Consider the following 23,933-nt stretch of genomic DNA (forward strand, 5'->3'; position numbering starts at 1 on the left):
GGAAGACAAAATCAGTTCTGACCTTTTTTTCGATTTCATGCTGCAATCCCATCAGTTGTTGAGAGTAAAATGTAGAATCAATCGTTCGATTGGGCTGGAGCAGCTTATAGTGGATGATTCCTTTCCAATCCCACCAAACACTCAGCATAACCTTTCGAGGCGTCAATCATGGCTTTGCGAACATAATATTATTTTCACTTAAATACAGCGAACTTTTCGGGTCTTTGGCTTTGAAATCTTAATTCTATATCCATATTCTTATTCCAATGAAATTGTCAAATATCTTAATTGGGCAATTAGTCTCAATTAAAAGGGTCAGCAAACTTTCAAACTCCAATTTGCGGATTTTCCACGTGGCAACACTGACTAATAGCTATTTAATGCTTTGGCAGTCCTAATCTATGAAAATTGCTCTCCAGCAATGAGTCATCAATGATAATTGTAATATTTTGCCAATCAACATCATTGGGATCAAGCGGCAACAAAAAGTCATTTGATAAACTGTCTACTCACCTTCTTGCCATTGATGAGCCAGGTGATGTGCGGTGCTGGGAATGCGCGTGTCGTGTTGCATAAAGCAAATAACTTTTCGCCGATGACAAATGGCATTCGCTTCCGGAATTTTATTATGGGCGGTCCAGTTTGCGGCACTAAAAGTGTAATGTGACACATAAATACAAATACATACAAACATACAAACAATAAGCATATCTTATTTCATTCGCCGCCTGCACTTACAGAATACTGATAATAATTCATCCACCGACGCCTCGGTGTAGATAGGCGCGTCCGTTGAAACCTCGCAGAAAAATTGTCCCGACAATTCAAAGTCAACATTTTTCAACGTCACCTGCGTCTCGTTGGAATTTTCCCACTGTTAAATATTCAAATTAAATGATGAGCTAAATAAATGGCTATCTATGGGGCGTAGAGAATTAATATGTACACACATAGTATGCATGTATGAGTGTGGTGTATAAGCTGCACATTATTATCTGGTTAATTTAAATAATATATATGTGTCATTAATTATTAATAAAGTGGTTTGAAACATAAAAAAGTCATGAGAGGAGATTTTTTGTCAAATCGTGGGAAAATGATATTCGAATAAATTAACTGATCTTCGTGTGCATTTGGTATTTGTTGGTAGTATTTTGATGTGTGGAGCTGGAATTTCAAAAAATGTTTCTGACAATTTATTGTACCCATTATATGGGTGCAAACATGATTTATAAAAGGTTACGTTAGGTTAAGAGGTTGATCCTAGGAATAATCTTTTTTAGACAGTTTATAACGTCGATCCGTTGTGATACCAAAAACTCTTAAATACTGGATCATAAAACCCTTACAATTCGACAATTGACGATTTGCAAAAATTTTTTCGCTGGGAGAACCTAACAAGCAGGAGTATTAGTTTTGGCCTGTAAGGCTACCAATTTGTGTACCCTCAACACGATATAATAAGTTTGTCACGATGTTTTCAAGACTCCGAAGGAAGCGTCATGGACGCTATATGAATAAAATATATATCTCAATGATCAGCATGTTGAGCTGGGTCGATTTAGGTATGTTCGTCTGTCTGTCTGTATATACGAGAACTAGTCTTTCAGTATTTAAGATATCGAATTAAGAATTAAGAATTGTGCCTATGTTCCTTTCTCCCGAAAAAGCTGCTACTTTGACAGAACTGTCGATATCGGATCACTATTGCATATAACTGTCATGGATACTGAACGATCAAAATTAGGTCCTTATATGGAAATCTTTTTTATTTGGTGGATTTCTGCACGAGATTTGGAATAGATAATTATTCAAAGTAAACCAGAAATCTTCAAAGATATTGTACAGATCGGACTAATATAGTATATATGTAGCTGCCATACAAGCTGAACAATCGGAATCAATTTCTTGTAAAGAAATTTTTCTATCTGTGAAGTGTGTTATAGCTTGGATGCAATCAAGGTTTAAGTTTTTCCATCCATTTCTAGCAAGTGTTCGATCGGTTTGCAATTCTTGTCTTAATATTACCATTTGATCAAATATGACCCGGACTGACGAAAAAAAAACTACATTTTTTCATATTTTAGTCCAAATCCTTATTAGCGTCTTAAACATATTTTTTTCGGTTTCGGCTATTGGCTAGAATATTAGACGGTTTCCTCTTGTCACCTTAATGCTGCGTTGGTTGAATGTTGGAAGATCTCAGCTACATTGTCAAGCATCTCTCTTGCTACCCCGACTCCATGTAGGTTTTGCGAAAGATTCTGATCTTGTGGTCCGACTCCAACGTTGACACGCTTCATACCATTAACATTAACCAAAATATTTTGAGTCAATCTATAGGACATGTTCTGACTCTTTCTGATGGCAACGCGAGGTATCTTTGTTATCGTCATTAAGAGAAGTGGATGAACAATTGGCATGAGAAAAGTTTTGATGGATTTATGACCTACACTGAATGCTTTGAGCTTTTGTTCGATATAATGTTGACACCCCAAAACACTTCAGCAACTTTTTCAAAGATTCCCTAGACGTGATCCCAATGGAAACACAAAATTTCGTTCTCGTTGTTAAATTGCTTTTTCCATTGCTGAAATTTTCGGGCAAACGCCATAGTTCTGATGACAACAAAGTAAGAATTTGTCCTAAAAGGTCTCTACATAAAATGCAAAAAGCCTTACAGCGTATAAAACCATCGCTTTTTTAGAATGAAAACGTAACCTTTAGAAACACGGCTTTCTCAGTCTTAGTTAGATCATTAAGATAATGAGCTTGTTAAACGCGACACACTCCAAATCGTCTTCGCTAGTAGAGAGGAGTTCCAATTGCTCATAATTATACATTACATCCTCTTCATAAAATCCACTTCAGCCTATTCATGGGTAGATAAGTGGAGGTCAGAAAAATATCTAAAATATAACGAAAACTCTTGACCGTGTTATCTATGTATCTTCTTCATAAATTAGCTTCAAATCTTAACTCATTCAGCGAAATAAGGAGCAACGACATATAATGATATTATTTATTTCCTGAAATTGAGGTTTGAACATCCTGTACCATAAGTATAAATTTTACTCATCGAACATAACCTTCTAATTTCTCCGTTTCTCGCCATATTAATTTTACAGGAACATACATTGTATGTTGAGAATGACATTAGTTAATTCATGACATAAGAACGAAAGAATTGTTAGTTGTTTGTAAATATATAAACTGTTTATAAGCCTTTTAAATCAGCCATAAATGTCGGGTAACTTTTACAGCTTATGAAAAGCTAACAAAGTATGTATGCAAACTACATAACTAGTTTTATATACCCTATGTGCAACAAAACTTCCGCAAACAATTAAAAATATTAAAAGCTTAATATGGTAAAGTAATTACATCTGCTGTAAGGGAAACAAAACTCCCTTAATTGCTGTTTAATACGATGTAAAATACAAAGTAACAGTTCAGAGTTATTAACGTAATCATATTGTACTATTTTGTATGTACTGTACACGAAGGAATATTGATGAAGAAGACGTAACACATATTATTATTTTATATATCTTACCGATTTTATATAAATTATCACAGACAAAATTTGTACACAAAAGACATATTTATATAAATATATTACCTAGTGATAGGATCCGAAGAAAAATTAAACCGAAATCGGATTAAAAATTAAAAGAACCCGCTTGGTTACTAATTTTTTCATAGAAATTACATACTTGAAACCAAAGAAAAATTAAAACCGAAACCGAAGTCGAAGTCGAAGTTGAAACTATTCGTTTGGTCACTAGCATTAGTTTTGCATAGAAATTTCTTTGTAATTTAATACAGAAGAAAACTGCCGAAGCCGAAACCGAAAGCGAAGTCGAAACTATTCGGATAGAAACCGAAAGAAAACTTAAATACGTTTTGCACAGAAATTACTTACTTGAAAGCTAAAGAAAACTTAAACCGAAATCAAAACTATTCGTTCGAAAAAATGCTAAAATCGAACCCGGAACCAAATTCAAAACTATTCGCTCGGAAACCGAAGAAAAACTTTAACTAAAACCGAAATTGAAACCAAAACTATTCGGTCGATCACTAACATTAGTTTTGCATAGAAATTGTTTTGTAATTCCGCCCAACAAATGACTGAGGGCGTACAAAACGACGAACTACTAGTATTACAAAGGCAATGCACAGAGATTTGTAAGCACTAACGACAAACATTCTAAAATAAGCCATGGCATTTATAACTAAAACTTGTGTGGGTGGTTGCTATGTATGTAAATGAGAACTTGTTATAAATAGACATTAATTTCGGTGGCATACTTGTTTTGTGACTATTTATATCTCTTTATGCAATTATAAAAGATTATTAGTGTAGATTTGTATGAATGTCTTCATATTTAATGACGAGTGTAGATTTAAATAAACATTTATAATGAAATTCTGGAATTCGTACTCACATCAATTTCACCGCCGCCAATGGATGTATTCCGGAATGGCGGATTCCGTCCATTTATGAATTCGAAGAATTTACCCTTGTCAACTTTGAGCCACGTCACCTGCAATTGATGGCAAGGAATGCCAAGATTTAATAAAAGTTAACAGAAATCTTATTGCTTGACAGTGATGTGCGCACACAACCACATACACACACATATGCATACAAGAGCAACTATAGCATATCATATCCGGTTACATTCATTTAGTTAACGGTATTGAAGAAATCTCGAGAATTTGGACACACCGCTTCATTTGGTTCGGGTTGAATTGATTGATAAATTCGACAGTGACAGTGATAGGAAGGAAAATCGCATGAATGGATATGTAAAACATTTGTTTGTAAATAAGTTATTGAACCGCTGCATGTGATGGTAATGTCTCTCTGTATATATAAAATATGGTGTCCGTTATTTCGCAAGTTGTTTTTTTTTCGTGGTACACCATGATATTGCAGTTTTTGCCCAAAAAAATTATTAAACGTAAATAAGCTTTTTATTTTCAATTTAAAACGTGCCTAAATAATTTTACTTTACCCATGCGTTTGATAAGGAATTTTTGGATATTCTGCAATAAAAATTCAACTCCAAGGCAAGTAAAGGATAAAAAGGATATTCTAATACATTTTTTGCTACAAAAATAAACTTAGTGAATTTTGCCATAAAAACATTGATTCAAAAGTTACACGCAATTGAAGTTGTGCTTCATTTACTGAATTCATATAGTACTACATTGCGTATGAGCAACACAAAATGTTGAGGACACTTATGTGTAGACTCAGTATATTTGATGTACCATTTTAACTGCAAGTAGATCACAGCATCTATATAAAAGAAGAAATCACCTATAAACTAAACAGAAATACGATCTTTGCCTATCATTATTTCTTAGCTAACGAGTCAAGCAACATAGTTCGGCTGGTCTTACTGTTGACCGAAAAGCCGCTGTATTTTCATATAAAAATAAAAAATTGACGTAGGTTAGGTTTGATTAGGTTAGATGGCTGATCTGGAGAGATCGCACGTGGACTGCTATATGTAGTCATCTGTGATGTCATAGACAAGAAGAATGAACTTATAAATTAACAAAACGTTTAATAGCCAATACAAAATTCAACTCCCGCCAACTCGGAGGGATGTCTGCTGGACAGTCAAGAAGGTAGTGTTGAGTTTTTTCCTTCTCAACTTCTTCCATACAGCTTCCGCAGATGGCGTCTGGTAAGATTTCCAGCCTTACAGCATGGACTCTAATGGGACAATGGCCTATAAAAAGCCTCACATGTAGGCACAGGCTAACCTTATTAAGGGCAAAGAGATCTCTAGATCTGTTGCGATCGACCTTGGGCCAGAAAGCTTTTGCCACAGCAGCTCCGGAGAAGTCCAGGTATTTAGTAGTAGAACTCAAGACGATACGGGAGCACTGACTCGGTCTCATTCTATTGATAGCAGTTCTAGGGGCCTTTCTTTGCTTGCTCATCATATTTACAATTTCCTGCCATTTCCCTGTGACCTGGAACCCATACTAGTTTTACCACAAAGAGACTCAATGCTATTTATAGAGAGGTTAGGCACTCCTTGACCAACCCTGAACGCGCTAATGACTTGAAAGGTAGTATCGCTTCGCTGCTATATGAGTGGCTGATCACTTCTGTGTGAGAGGCTGCACTACGGAGCAGTAAGTCCACTGCACTGCAATAGTTAGGAACTCTGAAACTGGAGTTGATAAAGAGCTTCTGACAGTAAACCCCTCCACCAAACTTCTCCCAAACCTTTGATCCATACCTAAAGAAGCTTGCTGTTCCGATAGTTCAGACACACCTTCTTTTAGATACCCAGATTCTCTGAGTCTGATAGCAACTTTCGCAGTCATACACATTCCGAGGACGTTTATGTGCACTATGTGCAAGATGGCGTTAAGTGCCATGGTTGGAAAGGACCTTAGTGTACTACCCATGCTGAGGAGCCGCCTTGATGTAGAAGCTGAAAAACAAACGCTCAACTGTCACTGATCGGGGATAAGTTGTCTTTTCACTGGTCATATCTGGATTTCAAGCCTGCTGGAAAAAGCCTCAATTGACTACAGACAAAATTTTAAAATATTTTCTGATTTTTTCAAACAAAATAGTTCCGTTTTTCGGAGGTATTTTAATGAGTATCCGTCAAGTTCTTCAGCAGAAAATATCAAGAAACCATTATATAATGCACTTACTCATTTTCCATTTTATATTCATAATTTTTTAATTTTTAAATGTAATTACAGTTTTAATAAATAATAAGTTAAAATAATTTAAAATTAGTGGGTAGATACAAATGAGTTAGCATTTAATTTTATTTTTTATTTAATTGTATATTTAATTTGCCCACAGTTCTATTACCGGCAATTAAAATAAAATTGTTCTGAGAATATCTCATGACATTTTCTATCGAGTGAAATTGCTAATTTGCAGCAATCAAGCAATGTGTTTCAGTTTTAATTACTTTCTAGGATATCGATTAATAATGCCCAATTTCATCGAACCGAACAAAATATGCGCTTTCCATTACAGTTATTCCCCAAATACTCGAATGGTATCCAATGGTCAGTATTGCGATTACTAAGCCCACAAAAAAACACAAACAAATCGTAATTGACTCTTCATTTTCAGGCATGAGAAAAAGCACACTCATGCGTACATATTATTCATTTCAATTACATAAGCAGAAGAGCTGGCGGACAGCTATTATCCATAGGATAGGTACCAGTGGCGATGAGAACCTTTAAAAGGCCAAAAGCGCTGCACTTTTGGGGCCCTTTTTCGAAAACTCATTTTGAAAGACTTTTAGGCTGATACTCAGATTAACAACTAATGCATATATACCAAATTAAATTACTCACAAACAAAAAACAACACATTTGATGGTAAAAAGGTACTAAATCTGTTGAAGGGGGAGAACAGCAGAAGATCTGTCTTAAATGAAGACACCATCACCGGAACTCAGCATTCGTACATGCCGTCAATAGAACGGTAGTCACATACCTGATGCATGAAGCTACAGCCGTGACTTCTTTGTTTATGCTATATACCTATATTTACAGATGTCAGTGTGTTTGTGTGTAAGTGTGAATGTGTTGAATCGGAGTCAATCGGAGTGGAAAAAAGCACTTAATTTTCCGCACAATTGCGCTGCATTTACAGCAATCAACAAGTTCAAAGCACTAAAATGCAATATGAGGAAAATTTGTTTGGAAAAAAGATCCCCACCAGTTAAGTGGCGTAATAAAAATGATGGCCACAGCTGCGGCAAGGGATGACATGCATGTTGCATGTTGCATGTCATTGGAAAAAGTTAGTTTTTGAAGTATTAACAATTTGTATGTGGAAAAAACACACGAGCGGTAGAGTATAAATAATGAATTATAAATGGTTTTATATGAGCTTTGCTTTCGGCGACCAAGCGAGGGCAGCCAGATGTTGGCAAAAGTGTGCGCTGTGTGGGGTCTCTGGGAAGTGTTAAAGTCAATGTAACATAAAATTTTGTAGTATTTTTTTCTCAACACACGGAAGTTGCTTTTCAACACAGTGAAGTGGTGAGGAGTTAAAGCAATTAAAGTAGAAAAAGGAATTATGTGCTATTTGTTTGCATAAATTTGTAATTTCTTTCGACATGTGTACATTGCCAAGAGTGAAATTATTCAAGAAAGAAGTTCCACTAAATGTTGTGTCCGGAAGCAAATTTCTGATGCCGAAAGGTTTGAAAAATACCTTGGGTGTTAATTCTTTGTCGCGAGCAAATATTCAAAGAAGGACAAGAACGTATTGACGACGAACCACTTCCAGGACGACCATCAGTCTTGATCAAGTTTGATCAAGTTCAACTGATGATCAAAACGTCTATAGAATTAGAAGGGTTGGTGATTGTGAATCGAAGATCAACAGTTAGAGATCTTACTGGTTTTATTGACCTAAGAAAGGTGAAAGCTCGATTGATTCCAAATTCACTAATTTTTTTCCAAAAACAACATCGTGTTAACGTAACAATGCTTTCGGACTACCAGCATGTCATGAAACGTATTATTACTGGCGATGAGTCTTGGATCTATGTTTACGGTCCGGAATTAAATGATCAATGGACCGAATATCACGGTACAGTTGATTCAAAGTAGAAAAAACCACGTCAAAAATCAAGGCTATGTTGACAGTTTTCTTCGATTATCGAGACGTGGTGCACTCCGGATTACTTTTGAGCAACCAAACTCTCAAAAAAGAGTAAGGAGATCAAAAATCAAGGTAATTAAGTGTAAATTTTCACCAAAAACGAGTTTTGTGAATTAATAATCTAAACTAATTTTTTTTGATTTGAAATAATTTTAAACAGAAAAATTTTTCTCACCGCCAGACAGCTTTTTTCGGATATCCTATTGTAGATTTTTCCAATTTTTGTTCCATTAAAATCTATAAATGAATGTATATTATTTTAATTTTTGGTTAAATTAAATGCCTCTATAAAAAAACATTGACAAAAAATGCGGTTTGTCTAACTTTCTAGTGGGTATTACCCATAAGCAACAAAAATTCAAATAAATTTGAGAGTTTTGGAGAACCTTAACTATAAAGTTCCCTTTGCCTGAGCTGCGTTAGTAGATTCATGCTAGATATTTCGAAAAATCTAGCGTAGATAAGCACTTTCCCATCTTTATTGCAAAGGATGCTACCGAAAATGATGAATTTTTGTCATGAAATGACTCTTAAGGAGTGAGGAAATGAGTTTGACATGCAAACAAGTCAACGATCATCGGAATAGAGGGAAGAAAACGAACCGAAACCAAAAGAAAAACCAAAATTGCAATAATCAAAGTGATCCTCATTGTTTTTTTTTCGATATTCGTGGTTTGGTTCATGATGAATTTGTTTCGGAGGCTGGAATTGTGGAAGAACAGTTCATGGATTTAAATGATGATAATGCAAAACAAACTGAATACCATCGATCAACCATCGCATTCACCAAATTTGGCTCCAGGTGATTTTTTCTTACTCCTCAAACTGAAACTGAAATTGCCACTGGAATCCGTATCCAATCGATCGAAGAGATAATGAAACAAAATTCGAGAACTGAAAAAATCGTTGGCACAATTACATATATTACATCTGTTGAGGATTAATTTGAAGGCGATCAAATAAATATTGATGAATAATTAAATATTGTGCGCTTTATATATATATATCTATATATAGATATGTCTCACCAGAGCATTCGTTTGAGAACCACATTCGTCTGGACACGTAATTCCATTTGTATTTGTACATTTATATTATATTTCTGTATGTGTGTGCTTACTCGAGGCAAAATAGAAATTGTCGCACGGAAAATTTCCAATGGATTCAGCGAAGCTTACCTACACGGGTATTATATAAAATTATTTGCAGAAGCCGCATGCCTTAATGGCATTAGAATTTCGCCACGAGCACAAATTTATTTAGAATTCCACCTAAAACCGCATACATATTCTCTATATTATAAAGGCATATTCGAAATATATTCAAAATGCATACTCTGCCTACCCATGGGAATATTTTTAGCATTTGATGAAAATATAAAAATACATTTGTATTGCCGCGGGCAAAAGTTGGATTATATACATATGTATATGAATATGAATAGTAGCGTTCCGCGGCGAGATATTGGATCTGTTGCAAATTTACGTCAATATAAAGGGTTTTTGTTTTTTATTTTGTTGCTGGAACTATTTTAAATTCAACGAGTTTATTTTGGTTTCTATAAAACTTTTGCATTTCAATGAACTTCAATGTTGAGTGGAATGTTTTTGTAGAAGTCAGCATTAATGATTCATGTCAGAAGTCAGTGTTAATGATTCATGCTATAATATCAATATGGTAACAGTAGATATTCTTAAGGAAACAGTCGTTTTCGACGGTCTTTAGCACTACTTCACAGCGAGAAATGCATCGAACTCAACTTGAAGCATATGTCTGCTAATACCAAAAGTAGAAGTAACAAGTAAGGAAGGGCTAAGTTCGGGTGTCACCGAATATTTTATACTCTCGCATGGTAAAGTGATAATCGAGATTTCATAATACGTCATTTACATATTTTTCAAATACCGTATTTTTGTAAAGTTTTGTTCCGCTATCATCATTGGTTCCTAATGTTTATACTCGTTTTATACAGAGAAGGCATCAGATGGAATTCAAAATAGCTTTATATTGGAAGAAGGCGTGGTTGTGAACCGATTTCACCCACATTTCGTACATGTCATCAGGGTGTTAATAAAATATTATATACCGAATTTCATTGAAATCGGTCTAGTAGCTCCTGAGATATGGTTCTTGGTCCATAAGTGGGCGGCGCCACGCCTATTTTAAATTTTTAAAAAAAGCCTTGGTGCAGCTTCCTTCTGCCACTTATTCCGTAAAACTTAGTGTTTCTGACGTTTTTTATTAGTCGGTTAACGCACTTTTAGTGATTTTCAACATAACCTTTGTATGGGAGGTGGGCGAGGTTGTTATCCGATTTCTTCCATTTTTGAACTGTATATGGAAATACCTGAAGAAAACGACTCTGTAGACTTTGGTTGACATAGCTATCGTAGTTTCCGAGATATGTACAAAAAACTTAGTAGGGGGCGGGGCCACGCCCACTTTTCCAAAACAATTACGTCCAAATATGCCCCTCCCTAATGCGATCCTTTGTGCCAAATTTCATTTTAATATCTTTATTTATGGCTTAGTTATGACACTTTATAGGTTTTCGGTTTCCGCCATTTTGTGGGCGTGGCAGCAGGCTGATTTTGCCCATCTTCGAACATAACCTTCTTATGGAGCCAAGAAATACGTGTACCAAGTTTCAACATGATATCTCAAATTTTACTCAAGTTACAGCTTGCACGGACGGACGGACGGACAGACGGATAGACAGACCTCCGGATTTCAACTCTACTCGTCACCCTGATCACTTTGGTATATATAACCCTATATCTGACTCTTTTAGTTTTAGGACTTACAAACAACATTGTTGCGAGAGTATAAAAATGCCTGAGATATTTCATTGAAAAGGCACTGCTAGAGTTATCTTATTAGTGATAAGATTGATTAATTTTTCTTTGATGAGTACACTAAACACACATTGAACTTTAAAAGTGACTATAACACAGGCTTGAAGGATCGGTTTCAAATTGTGGAAATGTTGAAATTATGGTTCCGGCAAGTTGGTTCATATTGTCTCAGAGCCCATGACACCATCCATGCTAATTCTGTAAGCACGTTATTAGCTTCGGTTAAATAATGCGCTAGGAGTTCTAATTTAAAAACATCATACTTTTAACTCAATAAACCAGTAACACAATCACAACCAAAAAATTTAACCTTCTATGCAATTGTTAGCTTCATTTCAACACCTGACTCCTTTAGTTCATATAATATTACACACACAAATTATTTATTAAATAATCTGTTTATTCAACCCTCAGGCATTTAAATTGATTATACAAGCCTTAATTATGTGTTATGAGGAATTACGGTTAATCCAATTGACAACTGCACTTGTGCTATCATTTATTAACACAGTTATATTAAAAACACAAAGCATAAATATTTAAAACTACCACAAAACTGAGAGCGCATTTATTCAGCAAAGTCATTCGAAATTCATATTAACTCACTAATCACGTGTGTGTTGTTTGGTAACGGTATAATGTGGCGGGAATATTGCAAATATTTTACCTCGTCCTTTAATAATTATACATTTGCAAACCCAGTATTGCGATTAGTCACAAAAGGGTCTCCGAGTCTCATTTTGGGTGTAACAAACTTCATGGCAAACTAAATATACCATGTTTAGGGTATAAAAATACATATCGTCAACTGATATGCAAAACAACGTATCCTCAAAAAAATCGCTATTGAGTTTTTTACTGCTAACGACTCACTAAATTATGTTGTATATGTGTAGCATAAAATGTTTAGCATCCGCTGTGAGATACAACCAATATATAACCATTTGATAACCAAAATCTTTTTCAGATATAATATATAACCATTTTATAACCAAAACTCAAATTGTGTATCAATATGATTGGTTTCTATTTTATCGTTTTTATACTCTCGCAACAATGTTGCTAAGGAGAGTATTATAGTTTCGTTCACATAACGGTTGTTTGTAAGTCCTAAAACTAAAAGAGTCAGATATAGGGTTATATATACCAAAGTGATCAGGGTGACGAGTAGAGTCGAAATCCGGATGTCTGTCTGTCCGTTCGTCCGTCTGTCCGTCCGTCCGTCCGTGCAAGCTGTAATTTGAGTAAAGATGATGAAACTTGGTACCCATATTCCTTGGCTCCATAAGAAAGTTAAGTTCGAAGATGGGCAAAATCGGCCCACTGTCACGCCCACAAAATGGCGGAAACCAAAAACCTATAAAGTGTCATAACTAAGCCATAAATAAAGATATTAAAGTGAAATTTAAAGAGGGGCATATTTGGACGTAATTTTTTTGGAAAAGTGGGCGTGGCCCCGCCCCCTACTAAGTTTTTTGTACATATCTCGGAAACTACTATAGCTATGTCAACCAAACTCTACAAAGTCGTTTTCTTCAGGCATTTCATATACAGTTCAAAAATGGAAGAAATCGGATAATAACCACGCCCACCTCCCATACAAAGGTTATGTTGAAAATCACTAAAAGTGCGTTAACCGACTAACAAAAAACTTCAGAAACACTAAATTTTACGGAAGAAGTTGCAGAAGGAAGCTGCACCCAGGCTTTTTTTAAATTGAAAATGGGCGTGGCCTCGCCCACTTATGGACCAAAAACCATATCTCAGGAACTACTTGACCGATTTCAATGAGATTCGGTATATAATATTTTCTTAACACCCTGATGACAAGTACGAAATATGGGTGAAATCGGTTAACAACCACGCCTTATTCCAATATAACGCTATTTTGAATTCCATCTGATGCCTTCTCTGTATAATACGAGTATATACATTAGGAACCAATGATAATAGCGGAATAAAACTTTAAAAAAATTCGGTATTTGAAAAGTATGTAAATGACGTATAATGAAATCTCGATTATCACTTTATCATGTGAGAGTATAAAATGTTCGGTGACACCCGAACTTTGTCCTTCCTTACTTGTTTCTTTTGCCTTTAAACTTGAGAAAAGTGATGTTGCGTTATTTTTCATTTTATATGACGAAATACAAATCACCAGCTATCCAGTAAAGTTTCAGAATTAATTAGCTTTCCTTTTGTTTGACGAAATCAAGACTCTTACCAAAGTTACTGAGATTGACCAATAGTCATTTAACGTAATTCCGAGTAACCGCGTCGACTATAAATAAGCATATGTGTTGTATATAACCGTAGTTTAGGTTATCTGAGTTGCACATCCTTGAACTGAATATAATGGAAGAAATTTGAGGTTAGAATTATATATATAGTAAGTCTAGTAAGCTCTATTAGTACGAAGATTACGAGTGATTTGAGTGAAATACATATGAAATTGGTATTTTTACCAATTCATTAGATTGTTTTATACCCTGAACAGGGTATATTAAATTTGTCACGAAGTTTGTAACACCCAGAAGGAAGCGTCGAAGACCGTATAAAATATATATATAAATGATCAGTATGTTGAGCTGAGTCGACTTAGCCATGTCCGTCATTTTCTTGGTATAGGTTATTTCTAAAGCAACAATGTAATCTCCGAAGAAATTGTTCAGATCGGATTACTATAGTTTGTGGCTTCCATATAAACTGAACACATAGTTACTAAAAGAAATGCAAATGTGAAGGGTATATTAGCTTCGGTGCAGCCGAAGTTAACGTTTTTTCTTGTTTTCATCTATGAAACGGTGGCTCAAAAGAACGGAAAAAATTGTGTATGTCTTAAATACTCTATTTGGCACGTAAAATACTAAAATCTATTTTCAAAAATTTACATCGGTATGGGATCTCGGTGGAGCACCATTGGCAACCTGCTTCGTAATACTAGACCAAAGGATCTAACTTACACTTAGCAGGCACTGCTTTACGACCCGCTCCTGTGCGACTGCAATAACCTTTTAGCCTCGAGTAGAATGCTGAAGACCTTTTGAATTACTTGGCCTTAGCAAAGATCATCTTCTCGCATTAGTTGGGCTTCGTACCGGACATATAGAGTAAGGTGAAAACATCCTGGCACTTTCTCCTCCATTGTCCAGCATTTTAAAAACTGAGAATGACAGATTTGTGTAGTCCTACCATCCAAAAACCAAGAGACATAACCGAAACTTAGATGGACCGCCTCAACAATTCCTAGACAGAGATCTTCTAAATTACTTAACCTTTGCAAAGTTTATCTTCCCGCATTAGTGAGGGTTTCTACTAAACATAGAGGGTGAGGTGGAAATATTCAGTCACTTTTTTCTCCATTTTCAAGTATTTTAAATACTGAGGATGACACATTTAGATAGTGTCACCTTCGGCGAACCAAGAGACTTAGCTGAAACGTACTTAGGTCGTCCAACATTTTTGTGAGAGCCTCAAAGCGCTTTGTCAATTCGTAAGGGTCTTTTGATCTATTATATAGGAGTTTTTCTTAGCTAATATAATGAGTCGACGTTCTAAGCTGTCCAAGAGAAATCCGTGTCAGTATCGACCTATTAACCTAACCTAACCTAACTAAAAGTATCAACACTTATTTTTTGGCAGAGAGGACTGTGTTAAAAGAGAATTGCGGTTGTTTAATATCTTGAATCACTTTCCGATTATTGCATGTTATCCCTTCCGTTCACCACTGTCGACCCACAACAAACTACCACACTGACGCGGTCCAACCCAAAATGGACTAGTTAAGTATGCGCATAAAGTCAACGCTTGTCGCTTCAAGCACAAAAGCCATTTGTTGTATTTGTGAAATTCTGATTGCTTGTGTCGAGCACTTTCGGTCAGTCGGTCTGTTTGTTTACCTTAGCGTGTACGTGTTTGTGTTTTTACTTCAGTCATTTGCTCATTTCCGGTATTCGTTTTTATCAACGCCGTAATTTTCGGTTGTGTTTCCATTGTCGCAGATCCCTGGTAATTTGAGCAGTGCTATGTTTATCTAATAAACAAAATAAACGAAGAGAATAAAGTCAAAACTAAACCAACAGGCCGTGGCCAAGCTTTGTTTACACACACACCCCCAAACACACACATGAGCTTCGCAGCGCCTTTGTGTAGTTATGCGTTGTGGTGTTGTTGGTTACCTGTGGCATGGTATAGGGCCATTTGCGCCTGTGTCTCTTAATTAGTTTACATATATAATTTATTTATACAACGCGCTGCACTTTATTTTCACAACCTGGAGTTTATTTACAATAAGGTACTTCAACATCGACTCGGTGTATCCAAAGGCTGAAAATTTACCCAGTCTGATATTTTTCAATACCTAAAGAGACTAAAGAAAATTTGGATTCCATTTTTAGATGTCAAAATGATTGTGGATTTCCCGTGGCCATTCCTTTCCATGGACAAGACAGTGATTTCAATTCAAGATCCTTTTGGGGTTTGAGGTGTTAATTACGGCAAATTCTAAAAATAATGGCTCAATAGCAGAAATAAATTTTCAGGTTATATTCAATTTAGTAAAGTAGTTTCTAGTAAAGTAACACGGAACCACTTTTGTAAAATCGAGCGATCCGACTTCCTCTTCGTGAAACTAGTACTAAACGAATGTTTGAAAGTTGAAAAATGCTCCATTTCAATTATTAGCTCATATATTGCGTTTGTCTTCCCCGGAGTATCGAGTTCAGGGACCCTTAACTAAGATCATGCCTGGACCATATCAAAACATCATATTCCTCATCGAAGGCCTTTCGCAATTTCTTCCGGAGAAGAAATCATTGAAGATCATCATATTGCTCAAATTTGATACTAGACCAGTTTAGGGAATAAACTAAATCAGGGATCCTTAAACAACATCAAGCCTCGGCCATACCAAAACGTCCCATTCCTCATCAAAACCCATTCGCAGTTCCTTTCGCAAAAAGAACATCAGGTCTTGTTGAGATTGCTCAAATTTGATACTAGACATAACCTCGCCTGCGCCTCCATTGTATCAGTTCACCATTTTACCTGCTTTTACAAAGTGAAACTAACCTAATTCTCACTTTTGTACCACATGTAGTATGATAATATGAGACTGAGTATTTATTTATGCCCTCAGAGCGTTTGATGTGCGATTTTTCTGTGAACCTACATAAATGCCACCGAGGTCTACGCTCATTAACTGCCATGAACACAGCAATTTAAGCCCGAAGCCTTTACATGTGCTCAACAACCGGCCTTTCATCAACAGAACCACCCTACTGAAGGTTCATAATTTCCTTGTATGCTCAAACCACGATTGCCTGCCAGCTGACTGTTTACCCATTTACATTTGTTTTTGTAGTTGCATGTGTGCTGTGGTCGCTGACGAGCTTTTCACTTACTTCCCTTTCCACATTTCCACTAACTCAGTTGTTCACCTTTATTTGCCTTTGCGCTGCCATTCCGCCACAATAACAAGGCAGTTTTTTCGTTCTTGGGCAAATTTGGTCAATTAATGAGTGTTCCGATATTCAGTTAATTATACTAATTAGACGCGGATTGCAATTAAAATAACGCGACCATAATTCCCGCGCCCCTACACATTAGCTGCGGCCTTTTGTGTGAATTTGATTTTCGTTTTTGTGACCTTTTTGTTGTTGGGGAATTTTGTTGCTTTTGTGTGGAAAATGCATACATTAAAGTAAATTGTGCAGATTAGCCGACGGGGCGGGGCCTCTTCATTGCATTTTCATTCGCGTCATTATAATACTTAATTGCTTGTAAAGTGGGCGTTGCCACGTTTCGTCTTTAATGAGTAGTTTGTGCATATTTTTACTTCAAAAAACCACATTCGTACACAGATTATAAACGGAATATTTAGAATTTACTTTCACTTAAATAAATTTACATTGAGACACAATTTGTAAAGCTAGCCTATAATATTAGTTATGGGACATCTGAATCAAAATCACATAAGCCGAAAGAAAATTTTGAAATGAAGCAATTAATACCGAGTTTTTTGAAGTATACTTTTATGCGCACTGTGATCAAATTAGGAAAACTAGTAAAGTAAGTAGGTGGTGAGTGAAAGGTAGAAACAGAGGAAACAACAAATTGACGTTAGGGTCCCTGCTGTAAGACCAGACGAGGCTTCGATAGCACCTTATGACTATTTTTGTCAATTGAAGTAGTTAGAAATGAAAATACTAATACGATTGAACCTAGAAGTGTGTACTTTATTGAATAAGCCTCATTTCTTTGGATTTTGTTTTTCGACATAAGTCGCTTATTCGACAGGAACTCAAAAATATTCAAAAAAAGCTATAACTGCACACTTTTCGAAGTGCAATTTCCTCCAGCTGAACCGATTAATCCGATTTAACCAATAATTTTTTCTGGCATGGCGTAATTTTCGGATAACTTGCAAAAAAAGGATTTGAAAGTTGCCAACTTTTAAAAATTTTAAATCAGTAAAATCAGTTTGAATTTTTAAATTAATAATGAATGAGATAAAAATTGAGTATAGGAAAAGAGGTCTAAGAATGCATATCGTTCACAATATTTTTTTGAGAAGAGTTGCCACCTATTTTAATGAATTAATATTTAGTTTAACAAATTTTTGCAATATTTAGACACGAAACCAAATTGTCCTAAGAATGTTTATACTTTAACAATTTCTGAATAGGCTTTTTATAATAGAGTTGCCACTCATTTTAATAAATTTATAATTAGTTTAAAATTTTTTTTACAATATTTAGACACGAAATCGAAGTTTCTTAAAAATGCTTATACTTTAACATTTTCCGAATTGATTATTTTTCAACAGAGTTGCCACCAATTTTAATGCGTTAATATTTAGTTTAACATTTTTTTACAATATTGAGACATGAAACCAAAGGGTCTTAAAAATGTTTATACTTTAACAATTTCTGAATTGATTATTTTTCAATAGAGTTGCCACCTATTTTAATCAGTTAATATTTAGTTTAACAAATTTTTACAATATCTATAATAGGCACGAAACCAAAGTGTCTTAAGAATGCTTATACTGTAACAATTTCTGAATGGAGTTGCCACCTATTCAAAAAAGGTTTTCAAATATAAATAAACGACAAATTACAGACAAGTATTACAGTTGAAACCCATCACACCTCATTAAAAAGTTTTCTGTCGATGACCTTTGTGAAGGTGGTAAATAGTTCAGAAATTTCGTGTATATAACTTTTTATTTTTATTATCAAATTTTTTATTGAATCTTAAAATATTTTAATTCTCTTACGATTAATTCAAATATAAAATCACTAAAATACCCATTGTAAACGATTTCCGAAAATAGCAGACTTTCATCCTCAAAGCCTCAGAGTTTACACGTCATTTACGAGTATACTCAATAATACTCTCTCATTTGTCCGTCGTTTAATTTCAGATTTCTTTCAAAGTGATTTTCATTGAAAGCAAAGATGACCCAATTAACTTACACGTAAGTAAATACTCGTATGACATTGCACCAAATTTCACAGCTGGAAGACATACAATATTCGTATGGCTTATACATATGTTTCTCAACTTCTCCTCTGTCATTCGTGTCGATAATAACCTACTGAAGTGAAATTAATTGGCACATTCACGAACAGAACTTGGACGCTGGCGAAGCTACGGCGTGACAGCCGACTCTGACTGGCTGACAGAAACTTTCTTAAGTAAGCATGCAATTCAGGCAATTCAGGCAATTGATGGTATTGTCGGTTTGAATTTATCAGTGAAAAGGCAGCTGGTTGTGCGTGAGTGGGTTCTTAAATAGTCAGTATGAACAGTGTTGAAGCCATCACCAAAAGTAGTAACGTTTTTTCTTACAGAGAAGAGAATATAAATATAATTTAAAAATATTTTACTTGCACTAATCTGGTATCTGTCTGACTTTAATTACTTAGAAAAAACAAAATACCTCCTTCAATGACGAAAATATCGTGCTCACTTTCTCACAAATTTTATTTGATAATTGTCTTCCGCTTAAATCCCACAATGGCACCTTTTGTTGGAAGTGTGAGTAGAAAGTTTTCTGGCAGACTTTTGGCTAAAGAGCTAGCACTCTGACCTCGAACTAGTCGAACCAATGCGAAGCTTGAAAGAAAAGTTGCACAAAGCTAAGGTCGAAAGTGCCAAATTCGAAACGAGATTGCACAGGCGCTTCGCTCAAGTATTTATAAATAGTTGAAAACTTAATCTGAAGCAATGCCTTGCTACGTCTCTTCTTTCCTTCACTCTTCTCTGCTTTCTTTAATTTCTCGAATTTTTGTATTTTTCATTAACTTGAGCGGCAGCAAGCTTAAAGTTATCCGGCTTTTTGTGGAATTAGTGCGACTTTTTTTCTGCTTTGAGCTAATTAGCAGGAAAAGGAAATTACTCCGCAGTCAAAGCCAAAGCAAATGTTATGTAAATTACTGAAAGGCGTCAAGCAAAGGAATTTAAGAGCACGAAAAAGCGCCTTTGATGCTTTGCGCACAAGAAGACTTGTGTTTGTGTGTGTGTGTTCATTCGGTTAAAATTTAACTAGAGATATTCGTATAATCATATTTAGAAGAAGCATGAGTTAATAAAGCTAAAACACTTAAATTAGTTAAAGTGGATCACACAAGGCATACGAAAATTATTTTAAAGTTAAAACTAAGGGACAGCTGGACTTTCAGATAAGTATATTAAATGTATAATAAAGTATAATAAATGTATCTTCTAGGCCGAACTTATTGACAACACAGCATTTCGCATCATTTTTGACCAAAAACAAAATACAAATTTGTTTTAGAAATGTGGCAACTCTGGTTTAATATTTTTTTAAAGTATGTACTCTCAAGCAAGTTTACTAAATATTTTCATTTGGTAAATTTAATTTACATATAAATTAATTTTGTTTTTTTCAAACAGGTGGCAACCAGAACAATTTACAGTTTAAACTCTTTATTTATTTACATATATTATTATATTTAAATGTTATTCGGAGTCCTTAAGAAACCTATCTACAAACATAAATACATTATTAAATTTAAATACATTAGGGTGGGTGAAAATTTTTTTTTTTGCTTCGTACTTTAAAAAACTGGTAGATAAGCATCTTTAAATAAGGCTCTTAAAGTGTGAACTTTTAATTTTAACGGTAACGTCGTCGGCTAACAGTTTTCTATTCTGTCCTTATTACCTGATAGAAAAATCTCGCTTCCAAGTTTTGAAAACATATTAGGTTGTCAAAAAAGTCTTGCGGTATTTTCGCTAGTTGGCGCTGAAAGCGCGTAGTTCTAGCTTTATTCGTCGCATCGGGTCATGCTATACCTTCTTGGAAAGTTCATTTCACGCTAACACGTGTTTGATTGATTGTCGTTTCTTCTAAGTCGTTCGTGAGTTATAGCGTCGCAAACATGGAGCAATATAAAGAGAAAATACGGCATATTTTACAGTACTACTACGATTAAGGCAAAAATGCATCTCAAGCCGCCAATAAAATTTGTACAGTTTATGAACCCGATACAGTTTCCTTTTCACCGCACAACGATGGTTTCAACGTTTTCGTTCTGGTGTAGAGGTGGTCGAAGATGCGCCACGCGCCGGAAGGCCTGCGAAAGAGACCGGCATAATCAAGAGCTCATACTTAGAAAACATTTCTTATACATAGAGGTGTCTATGAAGCAATTTTTCAAAGTAACAAGCGAAAAGAAAATATCATTTGCTGTTTTTTTGAACCACCCTAATATACATAAATGTACCTATACATATACCTTACATATACTTAGAGGTTTCTATCAATCAAATTGATAAAGTAACAAGCGTAAAGAAAAACTCATTTTCCGTTTTTTTAACCACCCTAATGTACAAGTGCATATATGTATATACCTACAAATAAAGGTAGTGAATACACAGGATTTCATTTGTAGTAAGCACCAGTTGTTACTTCGTATGTACTTTCTCCTCCTTGCCTTTCTTTTCATTTGCATTCACTACTTTAGCTTTTGTAAAGTCACTTTTTTATAATCCCTTCCCAGCAACTGTACATTACCTCGAGTGGACAAATAAAACACGGCAGAAATTGCTTGCTGCATCTGTTGCTAACCGTTATCTTAAAATTTGCTCTTAGAAAGAAGGAAGTTACCGTTTGCTTACCTTATAAAGTATTTCCGGTCGCACATTGTGCTTGCATTTCATCGTGGCGCTGGAGCCGCGCTCCACATACCGCGGCACCACTAATTGCACATCCAGCTCAGATTGTCCATCTAGAAAGGGAGAAGTGAGAAAAATCAACGTAAGAAGTGCTATCAAAAAAGAGTTTAAGATTGTCGCAGATATTTTAGTCTTAGACATCATTCTTTTGGGAAACTTTTTGCCCAAAAATGTGTAGAGCGCAGTTTTAATGACAGGTGCTAAAGACACAAAAATTAGTTTGGATGAAACAGTAAATCAAATAGATAATCTGGCAGCTCAACGTAAAAGCAAATGTATTCCCACCAGAGAATTAGTCAACGAATAATTGTTTTTAGTTTTAAAGAAGCGGAAAATAGTAATTTTAGATATCTGTAAATTTCATTTTGCTGGAAAAATTAAAAAAAAGATCCAAGGAACATCTGAGTTGAAGTAATTGATTAGTCTGTACATCTAGACATGAATAAATCGAGTAAATATTGAGCTTTGAATTCCATTAGAGCCCACATTTCAAACTAAAACCCTTCTAAAATCTTCACAAAACGACCTCCATAAAAATAGTAATTTCTTAAGATACTACTTCTCAACTCGAATTCGAACACACAATTCATTTATATCGTTTTAAGCTAGAATACGAGTAGTCCATATTGATCCAAGAACTGAGATATCGACATGGCTGCCCTTTAAACGCTCGAAATATAAACACATACGGAAATATTCAATTACATCAATAGATTTGTAAGTAGTACATTTATATATACAACCTATCCATCTAGTCAATTAATTATTCATAAGCATAATAGATGTATAAGCAGTCGCTGTGGTAATGGATTCCGTGTATACAAGTTAATCCCTGACAAGGCGTTGACATGACATTTCGCACACATGTGATTTGTTGCTGATGCCAAGTAATGCCAGAGAGTGTGGAATACATTACTTATATAATGCTCAGCTGGTAAGCGCCAGAGCATTTTTAAAAATATTTGCACTAAAAATTTAAAGCACATAGAAACATATGTATGTATACATAGGAAAGGCGCATATGCCCAGTGGCAATGTGAAGGCAAAAGTAACTTTGTATATCTAAGCGCACTTGATACTAGTGATAATGCACCTTGTTAAGTTTCCTGTTTGAAACAGTCTTTAAGATGCCGCTGGTAGTTGAAACTTAAAAGCCTCAAAACAATGGCTAATCAAAACAGCTGGGGCTTGACTTTTACTACAGTTGAGGTATCAATATCAATGGAAACGTTTATTGTCTTGTTAAAGAGACTTCTTCTTATTCTTTATTGCCGAAGAAAATTACTTTAATATTTATTTATTCGCAACAAAAGGCCTTGTCTTTATTGATAGTATTTATACAATTTTAGACTTTTTTTTTTAAATATTTAAGTTTTCTGAAACGCTTTAATCAGAAAAAATAAAAAATTTGAAAAAAAAGAGCTGTCACTGCTCGTCATTTTCCCAATAATGATGAACGCTTTACAATTCCTACTGGGTATGAGCTTATATCACACATGTATTCCTCTTCTATGATGATCCATGTATGAGTAGGTATATGTGTGCCATATAAAAATATTATCATTTCTATAAAAAGCGAAAGCTGTATTGGTTTAAGCTTATCGAAATTTACTTTAAGCGTCTATAAAAGCTAATACGATGCACATAAAGAGAAATTATACATACTTAATATGTATGAACAGTTGTGTGCAGTATGGTATGAAGATTGCGTACAAACTGAGGCAGTTTTGGTATGCGAATTTGTCACATAAAAAATTTAAACAATTTTGCCAAGCGACTGATAAATTCTGAAATATTTACTAAGTTTCTTATATATTCGTATATGCTTACGATGAAAACGTTGGTTTCTAATATTTTAAGATGATTTTATATTTGAATGTGATCGGAAGCCATAATGATAAGTGAAAACAGTGGAACTTATCGTAGTTATAATGATAGGGAGACTTCATGTCTGAAACCTCGTTTACGGAACGGCTCGGAGAGGTCCTCCCCGATCCTGATTCAGCTGTTGGTGCTTCTCAACGTCACCTTACACAGCCGCATTAGCTTTGCGGATGTACCAAGTTCAGACATAGCGGCATAGCAGTTCCTTTTCCTGCTGACGAATGCGGCTTTAAAATCGACGAAGAGGTGGTGTGTGTCGATTTTACATTCACGGGTATTTTTCAAGATTTGTCGCATGGTAAAAATCT

General features: G+C 35.2%; 1 protein-coding gene across 1 annotated transcript in view; it reads right to left on the reverse strand.

Moving 5' to 3' along the window:
• The window catches only part of LOC120777254, a 145,063-nt gene that overhangs the window by 50,862 nt on the left and 70,268 nt on the right, over nt 1-23,933 (reverse strand). The window contains exons 2-5 of the mRNA XM_040108454.1: nt 21,685-21,794; nt 4,449-4,547; nt 739-874; nt 514-650 (exon numbers count right to left, since the gene is read on the reverse strand). Of these exons, the coding sequence (XP_039964388.1) occupies nt 514-650; nt 739-874; nt 4,449-4,547; nt 21,685-21,794 (482 nt within the window). The remainder of the gene's footprint in view (nt 1-513; nt 651-738; nt 875-4,448; nt 4,548-21,684; nt 21,795-23,933) is intronic.

Source organism: Bactrocera tryoni, chromosome 1 (assembly GCF_016617805.1).
Source record: "Bactrocera tryoni isolate S06 chromosome 1, CSIRO_BtryS06_freeze2, whole genome shotgun sequence".
Classification (NCBI taxonomy): Eukaryota; Metazoa; Arthropoda; class Insecta; order Diptera; family Tephritidae; genus Bactrocera; species Bactrocera tryoni.